The sequence below is a fragment of the Botryllus schlosseri genome, chromosome 15 (assembly GCF_051294905.1).
Source record: "Botryllus schlosseri isolate E-star chromosome 15, Bs_hap1, whole genome shotgun sequence".
In the NCBI taxonomy this organism is placed as follows: domain Eukaryota; kingdom Metazoa; phylum Chordata; class Ascidiacea; order Stolidobranchia; family Styelidae; genus Botryllus; species Botryllus schlosseri.
Window position 1 is genome coordinate 22,188,063 of NC_137250.1, and position 16,662 is coordinate 22,204,724.

The following is a 16,662-nucleotide window of genomic DNA, read 5'->3' on the forward strand; positions in this document are numbered from 1 at the left end:
GCAAACATCGTCAAAACATTTCGAGATTTGACATGTTTTATCGAATGTTAATTTTCTTTGAAAACTCGTTGGTGATATGTTTTACTATACAACACCATCTACTGCGAAGCCATTTCCTTCAGCGCCCCCATATCGCCCCCTGAGCGTTTCCGCCCCTTTAAAATAGAAATCGCCCCTTGGGGGGCGCTGGAGGCAAGGTTAAGAACCACTGGATTACATGATACAATGATTGTATTGGTATTTTCTATCGATGTTTATTAATAACTAGATTTTGAACATTTTTTGCTCTAAAAGTGAAGCAATTTTCAAATTTATTGTTCGAAAATAAAGCACAAAAGGATAGTTAAGCCACAGGCGGGCCAAGCCTCACCTTTGATAGCGCAGCTCATCGTAAATAGCTTAGAATTTTAATCACTGTTATTAATCGAGTGCAATTGTCGCACTGATTCCGAATATCTAAATATTGACGGAATTCTCCAGTATTCGGCTACCTAAACGTTGCGCTACACACCTACATTTTAACGGCGGTACTAGAAAGCTACTTACCAATCAAGAACATGGATGGCTATGGCGTTGTTTTTAATTTGAACTTCTAGTTGTGAATGTCACTTCCAAGGCAGTCCATTTCTCGGCGTTGATTAGGAAGAAAACTTGTATTTGAAAACTGCATTGTCATACAAGCGTCGCCATGTCTGCTATTCTCTTGGATCAATCAAGGTATCGTGCAATCCAAAATTTCGAGGCACGCGATGTCCGGTAGAACGAATTCGCGAGTGATGTTAGTTGCAGGCTCGATAGCTACTTAAAAATTTGAGGATTTTGAAAAGGGGAATACGAGAACCTAACCCCGGATACCCCACTGTCTTGACCTCTCAAAGACATGTTTAGGCTACCATGAGAATAATTATTCTGGTCGTTATGAAAATTTACTTAAAATTTGCTGTTATATAGATAAAATTATTACAAAAATAAAAATTTGTTGAAGAGCTATATCTTATACCCAAAAGAGCCATATATAGCTCGCGAGCCATAGGTTCCCGACGACTGGTATAGGGGAAAGATATAAGAATCGCCCAAACGTACCAGAAACAAATTTCTTTCGTGATTAGCACACGATTCCGAGTTGGTGTTTCTATATGCGGTGCATCATTCTCCTCTGCTGTTCGTATCTGTACTGTGGGACTCAGATTGCAAGGGGCGCTACTATATTAAAATCGAAAAATGAAGTAGCACTGGATCGCGCGCAACACGAAGATTAATTAAAATCTCCCAACGATTTGGGAGTCAATTCGTGAATTCAACTTACATGTCAACGGCCGCCAACACTTACTAACTGAATTAGGTGTCGACGGCCGCACACATTTCATTCTAAGAATTGATTTCGATTTCAAGTCATACTATTTACTGTTCAGTACCAAATCTAAGTCATGTTCAACTCACTTGTGTGAAACTCTTGGATGCTATCGAAGGCCTTGGATTCATAATATAGGCCTACCCATTTTTCACACTTTAACATGTTTATTCAAACAGATAAAAGACCGTTTCTGGACCTATTTTTTATACTAGGCATAAATAAGTCATAGAATGAATGTGTCTAGTTATATGACTATATGACCACGAAAATTACGACTCGGGGTCCGAGTCGAGTCGAGAAAGGACTCAAGCCATTGCAATCCTGATCTGATCTCCGGTTCGAATGTCTTTTCATCAGATATGATGTACATTGTACAATTCGATGAGCAATGTCAATAATAGGTGCCAACCCTTTGTGCGTAAAGGGGGAACTCCGGTCTATGAATGATTACGCTGATCGCTGGAGTGATCGGAAGTCTTACGCAGCCACTATTTTGAAATGATGATTAATTTATTCGATATTCATGTTCATAAAATCGACATCACGTATACGCAAATTCGATATCGGTAGAAACAATTCTCTCTCTATTCTGTAGTATCATTAAATAAGTCAGTGTTGCTTAGGTGTAGGAGAAAATAAATGAAGTTTGGGAAACGAAATTATTATTCACCTAAATTCTATGCAATAAAACAAAGCTGTCATGGCGCTTTATAACATAAATTTACTAATTAATATTCCGAAATCTTCCAATTTCATACAGAGCGAATACGCGACACCGGAAAATTTGCATTATCAGTAGCGAAACGGGAGATATTAAAAAATGTTTGCCAGAACTTGTCAAGATTTGTCAAAGACGAATTTGTCGCACTCTTTGGGATGTGTTCCCCCGTTACCCTCTTAGACCTATTGGCCTTGGAGTGTTCTTTGTCCTCTGATTTTAGGCTTAGGCAGAACCACGTCATTTTCATTAGTTACGTCAAAGTGCCTCTTTAGCGTCATAACATTATTGACGTATTTTTGCTCGCTTCAAATTCTCACTCTGTCTGTAACACTGGATGTCAAATATATAAGCTGTGATAGTGCCCGACTATATATATATCCAATCTCCCTATGCGGGGTAACTGTTGAAAACTGTGGCGTTTCATCGCCCAACCCTTTGATTCTTTGGTGTCGTTGAAACATTGGCATATTTCGACATTAAACAAATACTTTGATTTGCAAGAAGTTGGTCTCAAGAAGCTATCTAGATTAATCATTCGCACGATAACTAAGGAAGATATTTGCCAGGAAATATATCAATCCGTTTGAATTGATAAGTAAACCTTTTCCAGTATGTATTTGACACAATAAGAGAGATAGCGGCTAACTTGGTTTGCTTATTCAGCATCCATCACCAGGCAACGTCCGAAAATTAATCTGCAGCAGGTTGCGATACTCGTGTGTCATGTTTAAATCATTGATTTAAATATGTTTGCGATTGCGCATGTCACTTGTCATCCCTGATTTGATGTTGTGGCGACTCTTATTTTCAAGGAATCAGTTCGTGATTCAACAGTCCTTTATTTGTATTTCGTTTTTCTAATCAATCTGTAATTGTAGGTTTTAGTCGATTTGACTGTTTGACTAGTGCTTTACTTGTCTCTTCGTTTGCATATTTATTTTCCACGTTGCTGTTGTATCGCACTATTGCGAAACTCGGTTGTATTAGCGCAGTGGTTCTTAACCTTTCTCAACAACCCCAATTTTCACCAAGTCGTAAAAACAAAAATTCAATTGAATAGTGAAATGAACCCGAATATTCCGGCTGACACTCAACATTTTCGGACAGTGTCAGCCAAAAATATATCGGTTTCATTTCAATATGAATACCATTAAATATTGAGGTTCTGCACCTCCAAGAAGCTCTTCAAAAACAAAAATAGACCACAAATCACATGAAACTGCACATCGAATACATTTCTATAGATTACAGATGCCCAAAATTAACTTTGCATCAACAAAGGTAAAACACGAAACCATTTAACCATCGTTTTTACACAAAACGCAAACATTATAGTGAATAGACTATTTCTCCCTTATCAGTGTGACTCCAGTTGGTCCTGTTCAGAACCACTTCAGAAATGCGAGGCTTCACCTTAGAAAGTGTCATCGCATTGTTTGGTCGAAGCGCAATTGCATGGTTTTAATTGCAATGAGCTTATAAATATTGCAGATGATATTGGAATTTCAGAAGGGCTTATCATCACAAATCATACGGGACCTTTGATGTGTCTTGGAACCAGGGTTGTAAGAAAGTCCAAGGTCCCGAGTCAGAAGTCAATGTGACTTTTGTAGTTTTGACTTGAGTCAAGTCGTTTTCCCTTCACTGCCGAGTCAAGTCCAAGTCAGGATTCAAATGTTCGAGTCCGAGTCACAGTGTTGCGACTCGAGTTCGGGTCTAAGTCATTGTGTTCACTGTTCATTTTCGAGTTCAATCATGTTCAACTCACTTTTTCACATTTTGCGTTGTCGCAATGTAGGGTTGGAATTAGCAATATGATGTCACGTGACGTCATGAGGTTCACGTTCGTGTTCACACAGAACCTTTCAAAAAGGTTCGCGTTCACACGAACCTGAACCTTTCAGAGGTTTACACCATCCCTAGTTATAATGGACACCTATAACCAAATTTTCAAATTTATTAACTTGAGTTTTGACAAAAATAGTTTGTTAGACCTACGTTGGAATATAGAAGGTGTTAAATTTATCAGCAGATTCATCACGAACGAATATATATATAGTATACAACGAGAACACTGTAGAACGGTCGCAAGCAAACATTGGTGCTGTATAGCACATTTAGTTGCATTTTGTTGGTGTTGTTGTGAATGACATGTCGCTGGCACTGTATCGCCTCCGCGTATATAGTGCTGTTTTGTAGTTCTGACAGTCATATAGTGTTCTGACTGTATCGCAACTAAATACCATATTATGCAAGCTTTTAATGTGAGTACCTAGGGGTGGTGCGGAATCCTGAAAGGCTCTGGTTCGTGTGAACACGCACGTGAACAATCACATTGATAATTCCATAAAATCAATATCTTTCGTCGGTTTGCCAATAATTTCGGCGATGACTTGCAAGGGAACATAAGCTTGCGCCTTCACGGTCTAGGATATAGAAGGGACAGTGGGTTCTTGAGGCGTGGTCAGACTATTGCTACATTGGCATTGATCGGAGTGAAAAACCGGTTGTCATATACTTGCAACAGATATTAACTCAAAACTAATTATGGTAGCCAACACCTCGAGCGGGCGGATTTGGTTTTTATGATACAACAGACATATCAAATCAAGATAGATCCAGTCGCATTCTTCATATCAATTTCGTTGGTGTCAATATAATTGATTGGTCAATAAAGCACAATCCATTAACTATAGCCTGCCTATCTACATGTAATGTAGTTCGATCTTGCTATTGCGTGATTGCGTACAAAGCTCGCAGCAGAAAGTCAATAAATATTTCCAAACTGAAAGTTGAATATGTCGGGCAAACTTTTCTAACAGACAAACTATATTTTGAAATTGACAAGGTGCCTAATCATTCAATGCTGAATTACCTTCCATGCCGCCAGCGCCATGCGGAGAGTGATCTCAAGTTGAAATGCAAAGAATTTCATACAAAAGATGTTTTAGTGACTGAAATATTGTAATATATGAAAAAGACTCACACTGCAGAACCTACCAAGGCTCGTTTGCGAACGCGAACCTCCAAATTTCTGAGGTTCACACACAGAACGCGAACGTGAACCTTACGTTCACATCATCCCTATGAGCACACCTCCCCACCAATATAAAAAATACGCATTTTTGAACCATTTCGACTCTGGCCATTACCGCTCGACGACACTTCAAAACATATGAAGTTTCGGCCAACATGCGACTCCCTTAAGTGCGTGACAAAAATGATAGTCAGAGGGAAAACCTTTGCCGCAAATAATCTCCGATGGCGCAAACCATCGATATATATTTGCTCCATTTGTACGTGTGAGCCTAAATGGCCAGCACCGAATGGTCCTCGACGATCGCGCAGTAACTTCTCATGCCAATAAAACTCCCTCTCTCTCTCTCTTTGTGGTAATGATGAAGGGCTCTTCGTAAAGGGGCAGTGGGCTCCCCGAAATTCGATTTATCAATCGATATGGGGGCCTGACGAAGTACTGTGTCGATCCTGTATGCACCACTGGTTGCTGAGACACTTATCCCTTTTGGTAGTGAATACATAGTCATCTCGCTAAGGATCTATGTATTCTTCTATTCTAATTGATTCTACACGTGCCTTCCTGTGTTACCGATGTACGCGCCAGTTGGATTTGAAACTGCATCCAATTCAATGAACAGATGACACAACGCGATATCGGAATAGCTCGATGCTGTATAATATCGATATATTTGGACCTGGCGATATCGATTCGTCTAGCTATAAGCCATCGGTTCTTGACCTTTTATCCTGCACGGCCCCTTTTCGAAAATTGCGTGAGTGTGGCGCCCCCCATATTTTAAGGACGGTAGCAAAAACAAGGCGTAAGAGTTCGACGGCCTTTTCGGGTTGCGACTAATTAACGCTATAATATTTGTATGTGCTATTTTCGGTACAAATCAAGGTTGTTATAACAGCAATCGAGTACGGTCTCATTCCGTCTGGTTCGAGCCCGGTGTAGACATCCCATTCCCTAATTCACCTCTGCCACAGTCAATACGGGGTCGTGAATTGTATTGGGGTTTGTTTTATTGGTAGTAAATCAACTGGGATAGTGGTAGAGATCTTTGCTCGAATTAAATTTAGTTCTGCACCAAGTTATTAACTTTAACATGAATGTATTTTAATTTTTAAAAGAAGCAACCCATGTTATTTAACGTTCATGTGAGGTTACGGGTCACAACACTAAACAGTATTATCATTTATGATAGGATGAAGAAATATTCTGAAGATTTAATTTTGTACTTTTCAAATACAAATATATTTAGTAATTCATTTTGACCAAAAAGATTCAAAGTGTACATGTGTACACAATGTACAACGGTCTCTCATTCTTAAAAGTGGTACGTCTCTTTCTTCGATTTCGATACGCTGTTCGCTACGGGAGAAACTGTCTAGTTCGGAACATTTTGTGGAAAATAACCTGAACTAGCGGCACGAGAGTATTTTAACGGGGATTGGCGATATAAAAGTATGCGCAAATTATTTTACATGAATTATAATAAACCACTGCCTGCATGGAAACATGTTGCAAACGTTGTTTTACTATGTAATGATGTCTCTACTGCACCCTCTACTTCAGGGGCGGGCAACTTCTCCAGTCAGCTGGCCGAATGTAGGAAAATTAAGTACTTGGCGGGCCGGATAGCTGAATCGATACATTATTCGCCAATATATCCCCATATAGGCTACAAGGAATAAATCGGATGTAATGAATGTATTGTAACGAGAGCAATGTGATTTCAAAGTCATTTCTCGCCGATAATGACGACACCATTGGACACCATTGGACACCATTGTCATACAGGCGCCGTCATGTCTGCTTCGCTCTGACCAATCAACGCATGGCGCAGTCCTTAATTAAGATTTCAAGGCGTTCGATAAGCCCGTTACCCCAAATTTACCAATATATCAATTCATTAGGGCTGAGTACCTCGTAAATGCCAATAATGCAAGTCTATTCGCTTCTACGGACTTACGCGTAAGCTCCACTCTCGCACGTATTCTCGGTACTATCCATTCTCGCTATTGGTACAGAACCCCCGTGGCCCTAGTCTACCGAGATTCCCCACTTCTTGCTTTCTGAGAAGGCATTGTCGAGAAATTTATGTCTGAGAATCGACACCGAATGTGGCAAAGGCATAGCACATGCACACGACCTGTATATATGCATATCATGCCTGCATTGCATACATTGCATTCTCGGTAATGGTTTTCTCGGTATTGACCAGAGACCGGCCGGCGGGTCACATTATCAACTAAGACGGAAAACTGTCCGCGGGCCGGACAAAATCCCATCACGGGCCAGATTCGGCCCGCGGGCCGTATGTTGCCCGCCCCTGCTCTACTTCGACGCCATTTTTCTTCGGCGCCCTACGTATCACCCGCTGAGCGTTTCCGCCTCCTTCACAATCCAGATCGTCACTTGGGGGCGCTGGCGACCAGATTAAGAAACTGGTCTAGGCGAAGGATTTCGCAGACAGCCTTCAACATTCGAAGCATATATTGTATTTACACATGTGTTATATAATTACGATTGGTAGATTCCTTATCATCAAGGTTATAGTAATCTTCATAGTTAGCTTTTGAATATCTTCCCGCACGAGTTGCATTTTTTCTTCCTCCATCTGCGACAACATATAATGCCGCCGCATATGAAGCAAAAGATGCCGCAACAAATGCCGGCTGTCGTGAAAGGCCCAGAACGGATGTCGCCTCTAAATAAACAAGGAAACAAACCTTGGTATCTTCTCACACCATAATATCTAATGGATTATGCGGAAACAAAGCGACGAGTTGGATTTCTATTGCGAACGTCTGCACTGTATGTATTCACTAGACCAGGGGTCTCAAACACACGGCCCCGACAACATTTTAATCGGCCCGCGTCGAAATTTTGTATTTTCAAGTATTTGACAGTATTAAGCGCCACGTATCTTTTTTATTCATTTCAAAACTTAAAATTCACTGTAACGCTGTTTTAATTTGTCCTGTTCAATAACATGATCAACAGTCCGCTTATCAGGAAGATACCCGAAGCCTGGATACGACTACACAGCTCAAATGATGTGATATAAGATCGATCTTTGTTAATTTCTAAAATATTTTAGTTTTGACACGCCAAATGTCCGTTACCTGCAAAATTAAAACGCTACAGAGCTTTCATGGTGACATGACGCATTTCTCCTCCCGCACGGTATCTATATCTCATAATTGTGACAAATTATGCTTATACTATCTACCAAATGCAACAAAATTTCATATGAATAGTTCAAAATGTGTTTTTATTTTCATGCGAGGCGTGGATTGGTCCTACAATAGTAGTAAATCCCATTTGCCCGATGTCTGTGCAATGTCAGTCTGCAAGGTCCCGCCGACTTGGAAAGATATTCAATACTTATATCGATGCTGCGGGCACATTCGAGTTTGAGACCCCTGCGTTGGGCGTAAGCAGATTTGATATTGCTATGATTGTCGTCATTACAATCGATTCCGATTTCAATACCGTGTCTGGTGCCAAGGCCTATAAAATTTCAGGCCATAAAATGTGTCTATAATCAAATTTTTATGATTGTGTGTCCGGTCAGTCATTTGAAAATATTGCCGACCCCTCGCATAGGCCTACGATATATGGGTGGGAACTGTTTTTTTTATATATAATATTACACTTACCCGCATCTGGTACAACTTCCAGCGCTGAATCGAGCTTGTTCACCTGATTTACCTCCTCCGCCCGCCAAAACGATTGTGGGGGCTGCTGGTGCGGGTGCTGCTGGTGCTGGTGCGGGTGTTTGGACTATGGTTTGGTTGTTTGAGACCGAAATAGGCGCTTGCTGAACTGTAAAATGCAATTATATTATTGCTCCTCACAGTGGTGAGGCCTGTGTGGGTATATAGCGCTTTCTATTTATATTGACAGTTCCCGATTGGCAAAAATTCATGAGATATCAGTGTCAAATTGATTGACTGCTGCGTTTCTGGTGACGCCTTTATGACAATGCAGTTTCCAAATCCGCATTCTCTTCCTGATCATCGGTGAGAAATGGAGTACATTGCATGGAAGTGAAATTCCTAATTACAAATTCAACTTACAAATATAGTCATCTAAAATCCAGATTGTTCGGTATCTTGCTTGCAACGCCGTTAAAATGTAGCCTAGTTGCGCAACGGTATCTTAACGCCGAAGAATTTGAGAATTGAGTGGTAAAATAAACCTAATGATATCGGTTCACGATTGTCCCCTCCGCCGAATATTTTTCGTGGATTGGAGCAACTGATTGAACAGCGCGTCACCGTCATAGTAGAGCCATTGAGGTATATGACAACCCTAGCGCGTGTTGGACGGTTTCCTTGGAATGCCGCGTTCTGACGAATATGCAGTTGATTCCATGGTTGTAATGACTCGAGTCATCACTCGTCTCGAGTCAGACGAGTCACGATTTTCTGACGACTCGACTTGACGCGAGTCATTTTCTCAAAATACGAAAATGACTCGACTCGACTCGAATCAATCTGTGTATTGACTAGTCTTGGACTCGAGTCATTGCGCGTGATTCGAACCAAGTCATATAAATCGAGACTCAGACGGCAAAGACCGACATTTCATTGTAATTTCGAAGAATAGTAAAGTGACCACAGTATTGGGATTTCATCTATTTGGTACAGGTACTTAAAATGCCACCAGAAAATGCTGAAAGTGAGGAAAATCAGCATATTATAAATGCGAACCATTCGATATCGCCAAATAGAGTTATAAAAAGTGTGTTTAACAAGACTTAACTGGAAACTGAGCAGTCAACAGAATGACTTGGACTCGAGAGTCATAATACCATGACTCGGACTCCACCCTCTGCTCGCTGACTTGGACTCGGACTTGACTCGATGGTGAATTGAAAATGACTCGACTTGACTCGAGTCAAAACTATAAAAGTGAGATTAACTTGTGACTCGGAGCCTTGTGACTTGGTTACAACCTTACTTGATTCGCACGTTTGATTAGTGGGGGCGTTGTAGCATCTCTTCGGTATTTTCGCATAAAATATGCAGCACACGACGAATTCCACGTATAGCTAACTTTGATTTCGTGCCTCAGTGAGGTCACGGATTTTAGATTGTGACGTAATAGTTTATATCAATTTATGGCTATTTGGGAATTCTTGAATAACTGGTTGGTGGTACAGAACTTGAACACGGCTTTTAACAGTAAAATCATATTTATTGACTCGAAGAACTTTTCGCGTGCCTCTTATCAAGAGCAACCGGCACGATAAAGGATACGGAACAGAGATGGATTCAAAACCAAATGGCGAATCATGGGAATTGCAGTTGGAAATTTAGGGTAAATGGCCCTTTTGTCGAATAAGGTTCCCGACCCCTGCTTCCCTAAAAAAATATATGAATGATGTCCCATTCGAGCCTGAATTTTGAATTCGCAAGCTTTTCTACACCTATGTATTATGAATATGAATAAAGAATTCATACACATATGATCATGAATCCAGTTCTATTACCGTTACAACGCGTTGTCTATTCTACCATTAAAGAGATTTTCCGTTGAAAACAGTAATATAATTGTAGGGAGGAGCGTATTTATAAAATTTCACCGTAAGGCTCGCTAACTCTGGTCCGGCTCCGGCCGTATCAGGAAAAGTACTGCTCCGGCTCCGGCTAAAAATGAAGAAGTCCGGCTGGATATCCAATTCGGCTCTGGTCCATGCTCCGCCCTACACGGCACGATGGCTCCGTGAATTTTTTTCGCACTGCCTTGGCGAAAACTTGCGTGTGTTTGGTAGATATTTAGTTACAAAAGTCATGCGTATCAATAACAATTCTAGCCGGATCCGAAAAGTGCTGATTCGGCTCCGGTCCATGCTTCGCACCACTACATGCCTATACCTTCCTTAGGCCCTGCGTGCAAGATTCAATTGAATTGAAATGCTGTGCTTGATTTATACCGTGGTGTTAGTCTGCGGTATCTTCTGGATTCGTGTACCACGGGTGTATATTCACACCCTCACATCATGAGTGTACGAGTGCGAATACACACCTTTTTCTCGAAAGTGTATTATCTATGTTACACAAGATATCTATCCATTTTCTGTATCAAGTCAGGCATAGCTGTGATATTTGATTGCAGAACCCTATATAGATCTTCGATGGTGTTGTAAACACTTACCTGGTGCCGGTGGCGTCGGATACGGGTTGTAAGATGGTTGGCCGTAGCTTGGTTGACCGTATCCTGGTGGAGGGGATGCTGTGTTGATCGTGATATTGCTTGAGACTAAACCAAATTTTGCAGTTGCAACAAAGGCTTGCATATATTAAAAATTGACAGTGATTTGATGTATGATGGATGTTGATGGGAAGGGGGGGGGGGGGGGGGGGTAGTAGAAAATTGTCACAACTAGTTCTCTACGTTTTGGTCCATTTTGCCATAAAATTACGAACACTGTATGCATTTTTTGACTTTTCGAAATCTGCGGCCATTGTCACCTAATACTTGTTTCTATGGGTAACTGTAGAGCAGTGGTTATCAGCCTTTTTTTAGACACCCCCCCCCCCCTTTATGATAGTGAAAAATTTCGCGCGCCCCTTATCGTCATATCACAAATTCCAACCGGGATGCTAGTAACCCCAACAGATTGTTTGATGGCACGGAAGGTTATGACTGTTGTTGAGAGAATTTAAAACCATGAAACTCGGTCTATATCTAGAGAAACACGCGTGAATTGGAGGTAAATCGCCACTCCAGGTTGAGAACCACTGCTATAGAGTGAAACCACAACACCGCAGTCAGGTTGTAATAATGTGACCTAATGTGACCTCGACATTTGCTGTCTTGAGGGATTATTTAATGACAGTATTTCCCACGATCAAATCTCAACAGTAGTTGGAAATAACGGGGGGGGGGGGGGGGGGGTAGCGTAGGGGTGAGTGTCGGCGCCCTCGTGCAGGTCGCGAGGGCTCGATTTCCACAGTCGCAGGTTATTCTGGGCTACACCACCCCCGTGTCGTTGTTCGTACGGCGACAAAGAAGCCCAGAAACAAAGACCCGATAAAGACAGAAAAAGAGCAAGAAATAGCTTTTAAATTGGACATACGAAGAAAGAATGATACCGAAGAAGATTGTGACACCGGGCGCTAGGTCGAAGTGGATGCCAGTTCATGAGGCGCCAACTGGTTGGTTGGTCGTTCGGCATCCCCCTATCTGTTCATTACATCGCGTTGTGTGTCTTGCATATCGCATTGTGCATTGTGTGTGCGTGTCTTGGGCATTTGAATATATAATCTGTCGATTGATTAATTGATTGAAATCTGCTGGAAACTATAGGCATTTTTCAATCTAGTCAGAATTGCTTCTCGGATCGCATGAAATCGTCTTGCAGGCCGTATTTTTGACACCCCTGGCTACAAGGTGCATAATGTATAATCGATTCGTTCACCGGCAGTGCAACCTCTATTGAAATGAACCCGAATATTTTTGGCTGCCCATCGTCGCGGGTAATCATCAGCAACTAGCAGAGAATAGGAAAGAACATTGTATAGTAACAATCGTATCACAATATATATCGTCACCGGCATGGAATTTCGAGTATTCGCGGCGAACCAGAGGTGGTCAAAGTAGTCAACAAAGCTACTCAAGTAGAAGTAGAAGTAGCGACGAAAAGATCTACTCAAGTTCGAGTAGAAGTACTTCTTCCATAAGAAACCTAAAACTACTTCAAGTAAAAGTAGAATTGACTGACTTTAAATCTACTCAAGTAAGTAAGTAGTTGTGAAAACGATCCTATTTCGTTCACATGGACTGTTAAAAGGTACAAATTAAGCTATGCGAAAGGTGCCGAGCTTGATTCGTTTTGATACATACCAGAAGGTATCCAATTTTCGACAGCATAAGCATTCGTCCGCATCATGAGATGAAAATGATAGTATTGCTTTGGAAATGCGATACTAATCCTCTGTTTTCTCGAACAGCACATTATAGAAAATATTATGGTATGGCGCCCTCCCTCATGTTATAAGGCCCTTACTTTAGTCGAAGAGCAATTCGGAGAAGTTGTATGGGATGCGGTGTAAACACTTTGCGCGATTACTAAACGGTAATAAAAAATATGGTGAACCGTAAAAATGCTATATTGTGTATCTTTATTTCCGGAAATTAAAGGCATTACTTCACTTGCTTTTAAACTTCAACATGTATGTTATCCAGACGAAAGAACTGGTATTAATTAGAATTCAAAGTATAATATACTGGGAATTGAAAGTGAAATATAAATACTACTTGTAACAGCGGAACATGTATGTCATGTCTTTAGTCCAGAAAGTTTTTTAAAGGTGGTATTTTATTACAGCTTTAAAACTAAAAAAAAGTCAGAATCCACTTTTCCACATTAGGACACGCCATGGACATGCTAGAGATCATAAGTAAATGCTGGATTGCGAAATATCAGTTTCAAAACGTAATGATAAGCCATACATACTGTGATGAGCTATTTCATATGGGCGAAGGGCGACAATGGGGTGTGAACGGAACCACGTCAACCCGCTACCTAAATTCTATTCACCGATACAATCGTGAAATTATACTGGTTACTCCGTATCCACTGCGCGCGCTAGGCGCGACGAAAATTCAGGGCTTTACTCAACTTTTATGAAAATTAAACTCCGTGAAAACAGCCCCGAAATTCCTCAGGCTATCTTCCTGATTGGAGGATTGAACTACTTCTATTTGACAAACTGAAAATAGCGAAAAGTAAGTAAGTAGATCACAATATATTAGTAGAAGTAGCGAAAATAAGATCTACTTGAGTAAGTACAGAGGTAGAGGAAAACTATAGTTAAGTACTTCGAAAAAGTAGAAGTACTTCGTTACTGACCACCTCTGGGGCGAACAGAGCGTTTTAGCTCAATGTACTGTTGTTAGATGGTACACGAACTCTTTCTGTACACACAGGCTTGGTTGGCTCGACAGACAGGCTTGGTCGACTCCAGGGCACCGAAAGGAAAGCGTCAACGGCCTCTCCCGACAACACGTAATCAGTCGTCCCGATAATTTTTTGCGCAAACAAAATTACCCAACAAATATTTGCCAGTGGCAGAATTTATGGCCTTTGTCAAAAAATAATCGCCCTAGTCATCAGTCATCTTACATTGTCGTGAAGATGCATCTGAGCATTTAGAAAGTACCTGCAGCATTGCAACGAACATAAATGAGCATAAGGGTTGTCCAAAATTTAGAAAATTTCAAAATTGCTGCGTTGTAATGTTCCATTGTATGGATTATTGATAAAAAAAACATGAATGAGTCTGCAAGAAGTCCTGAGAAAAGCCGTTAAGATTTAAAGCAAAGCGCTTGCAAGTAGCAGCCGAGGAGCGGGCGTGTCAGCGACCACATAATGGCGAGGAGACCACCAACCACAAGATCACAGCTCTCGATTGACTTATCGGCTATGCATATATTTGGTCAGGAACATGGATGCAGAATGCAAATTGTAGAATATATTGTGCATGACTAGTTATTCCGTTCACTTATGTTATGTATAGGCCTGTCTACCAATCAACTTCGAATATGCGAAAACGAACATGTATACCTAATTCGTATTTGTACATGCTACCCATAAAGAAGTCCTAGTGATGATCTTATATATACTACTTGTCTTGCTTTAAAAATATGTTTTCATCTTACCTTGATTAGAAGCGGGTGGGGCCGACATTTCAATTATAGCGTACTTGCTCGGAATTTAATCCTGTAAATAACAGAAAAACATGCATACATAACGAATCATGTTAGAAAGTATGCCGATTAAATTAAAACACATATTAAAAGGACACTGCACTACGTTCTAAATATGATGTAGCCTTAGTAAAAGTTGAATGTGTGAATAGGTCACAGTCTTTGAACTGCAGCTAAAACATCTTCTCGAAATGCACTATTGCACTCCAGTTGCAGCTATATATGGGCCCGTGTGTGTTATCAAGGTCCCTCGTCATCACGCGTCATCAGTTCTTAACAATTGAAGAACTTCTTTGAGGTAGGGAGACCGGGGACAATTGTAAAACTTTTTGTATTTTCGAACATTACGTTTTATTCTCATGGAAATTTCATTTCCAAAGTTTTATATAAAGAAGCCAACAACTATGTAGTTGATATGAAAACTAAAATAGAACTCGATCAACAATCAATCATGGAAATTTTGGGTCGTGAAAATTGCCGCTAAAATGTTACAATCGCCCCTTAACCAGGGGCAATTATATAACAGTCAGATTTATAACTAAAAACAAACGAAATGAACAACGAAAACGGGAGCACAAATTGTAATATTGCATTTAACTAAGAGAGAGAAGTTTGAACGGTTCCAGGCCACTCCCATCGCATTTTTGGTATTTGAATACAGTATCACCCTTCGTGCCTTCATCATGAGCTCAAAGTGTACAAGAAACACGTCCATTCCGTCATCTCCCTACACATATTCGGTCTCTTCAATTAAGGTGCTGTTGTTCAGTTTGCGAAATCGGTTGGGCATTCGGTCACCTGCGAAGGTGCGAAACCGACCTGGCTAAAATATCTTGGTTGAATGGGCCGGCGATAGTGCGGAAAATCGACGACACAACATTGTATGGCGTCGAAATTGATGGCATTCTTCTATTCTGTGTAAATTCAAAACAAATTGTTCACACCAAATGACAAAATTCAAGGGGGTGTGCTCAAAGTCAGAGGATGAGGATTCAGTCATGGGAGAGTTTTAAGTGACCATTGAAGTTCGACACATCAAAAGTAGATCAACATGAGAAAGGGTGGTAGAATCACGGAAATACCCGACCCTAAGATTCACGTCCCCATCACTTCTGTATGGCCGTTCCGACAAATGATCATGTTAGAATTGGCATGGCACGGTATTATATGTTCTGGTATTGAACTTCTGGCTGTTGCAGGATTCATCTGCAGTAAATAAATGGTTATACCAACATTTGAACAAAGATATTCAGCATTGAAAAGATAACATAACCGGGTAAAAGTAACAGAGTGTTACAATTGCCCCTGGTACGCTCGACAATGATTAGTGTCACACTATGGTGCCTTCCCGGCGATTCAAGTCCTATAGTTTTTCTATCATCACGGTAGACTATGGTAACATTGTTCAAGCTAGATATATTACGTTGTAACGACTTGAGGTATTCTTCTTCTTAACAAATTGTTCCAGACCATGCAGAAGTTATATTTACTCTAGTGTCCAAAATGAGGTTTTTTAAAAATTATTCCGGGGTTTCGCGTATCGTAGCTCAACGTAACTTCAGGTATGTTAGGATACATAACTACTGCATGCGTCCTCAAAATATCAAGGCGATTTCTCCACCCTAGTAGCGGTGAGGTCGATTTTTACATTTGCCCCTAGTTACATTCGTCACGTGTGTCCCCTACACAATTTCAATATACAATTGATTAGTATATTCATATCGAAAGGAACCCGAATATTTTCGGCTGACACTCGTCACTCTACTGTAGTTGCTGATGATTACCCTTGACGACCGAGTGTCAGCAGAAAATATTCGGATTGATTTCTCTATGGATATA

At 40.8% G+C, this 16,662-nt stretch overlaps 1 protein-coding gene across 1 annotated transcript; it reads right to left on the reverse strand.

Moving 5' to 3' along the window:
• Positions 1-7,575: 7,575 nt before the first annotated feature.
• On the reverse strand, positions 7,576-14,934 carry LOC145457547 (uncharacterized). The gene is made up of 4 exons (XM_080335766.1): positions 14,776-14,934; positions 11,266-11,370; positions 8,763-8,928; positions 7,576-7,807 (listed from the first exon to the last, which is right to left on the reverse strand). The coding sequence occupies exons 1-4, from the start codon at positions 14,801-14,803 to the stop codon at positions 7,669-7,671; spliced, it is 438 nt and encodes a 145-aa protein (XP_080191892.1). The 5' UTR covers positions 14,804-14,934; the 3' UTR covers positions 7,576-7,668.
• Between the last annotated feature and the right edge of the window lie 1,728 nt (positions 14,935-16,662).

Excerpts from the sequence above, each read along its gene's own strand:
- LOC145457547 (XM_080335766.1), bottom strand. The coding sequence starts at position 14,803 with ATGTCGGCCCCACCCGCTTCTAATCAAG. Across the intron at positions 11,371-14,775 it reads CCCACCCGCTTCTAATCAAG|TCTCAAGCAATATCACGATC; the intron begins GTAAGATGAAAA and ends AATTTGGTTTAG. Across the intron at positions 7,808-8,762 it reads GGAAGTTGTACCAGATGCGG|AGGCGACATCCGTTCTGGGC; the intron begins GTAAGTGTAATA and ends TTGTTTATTTAG.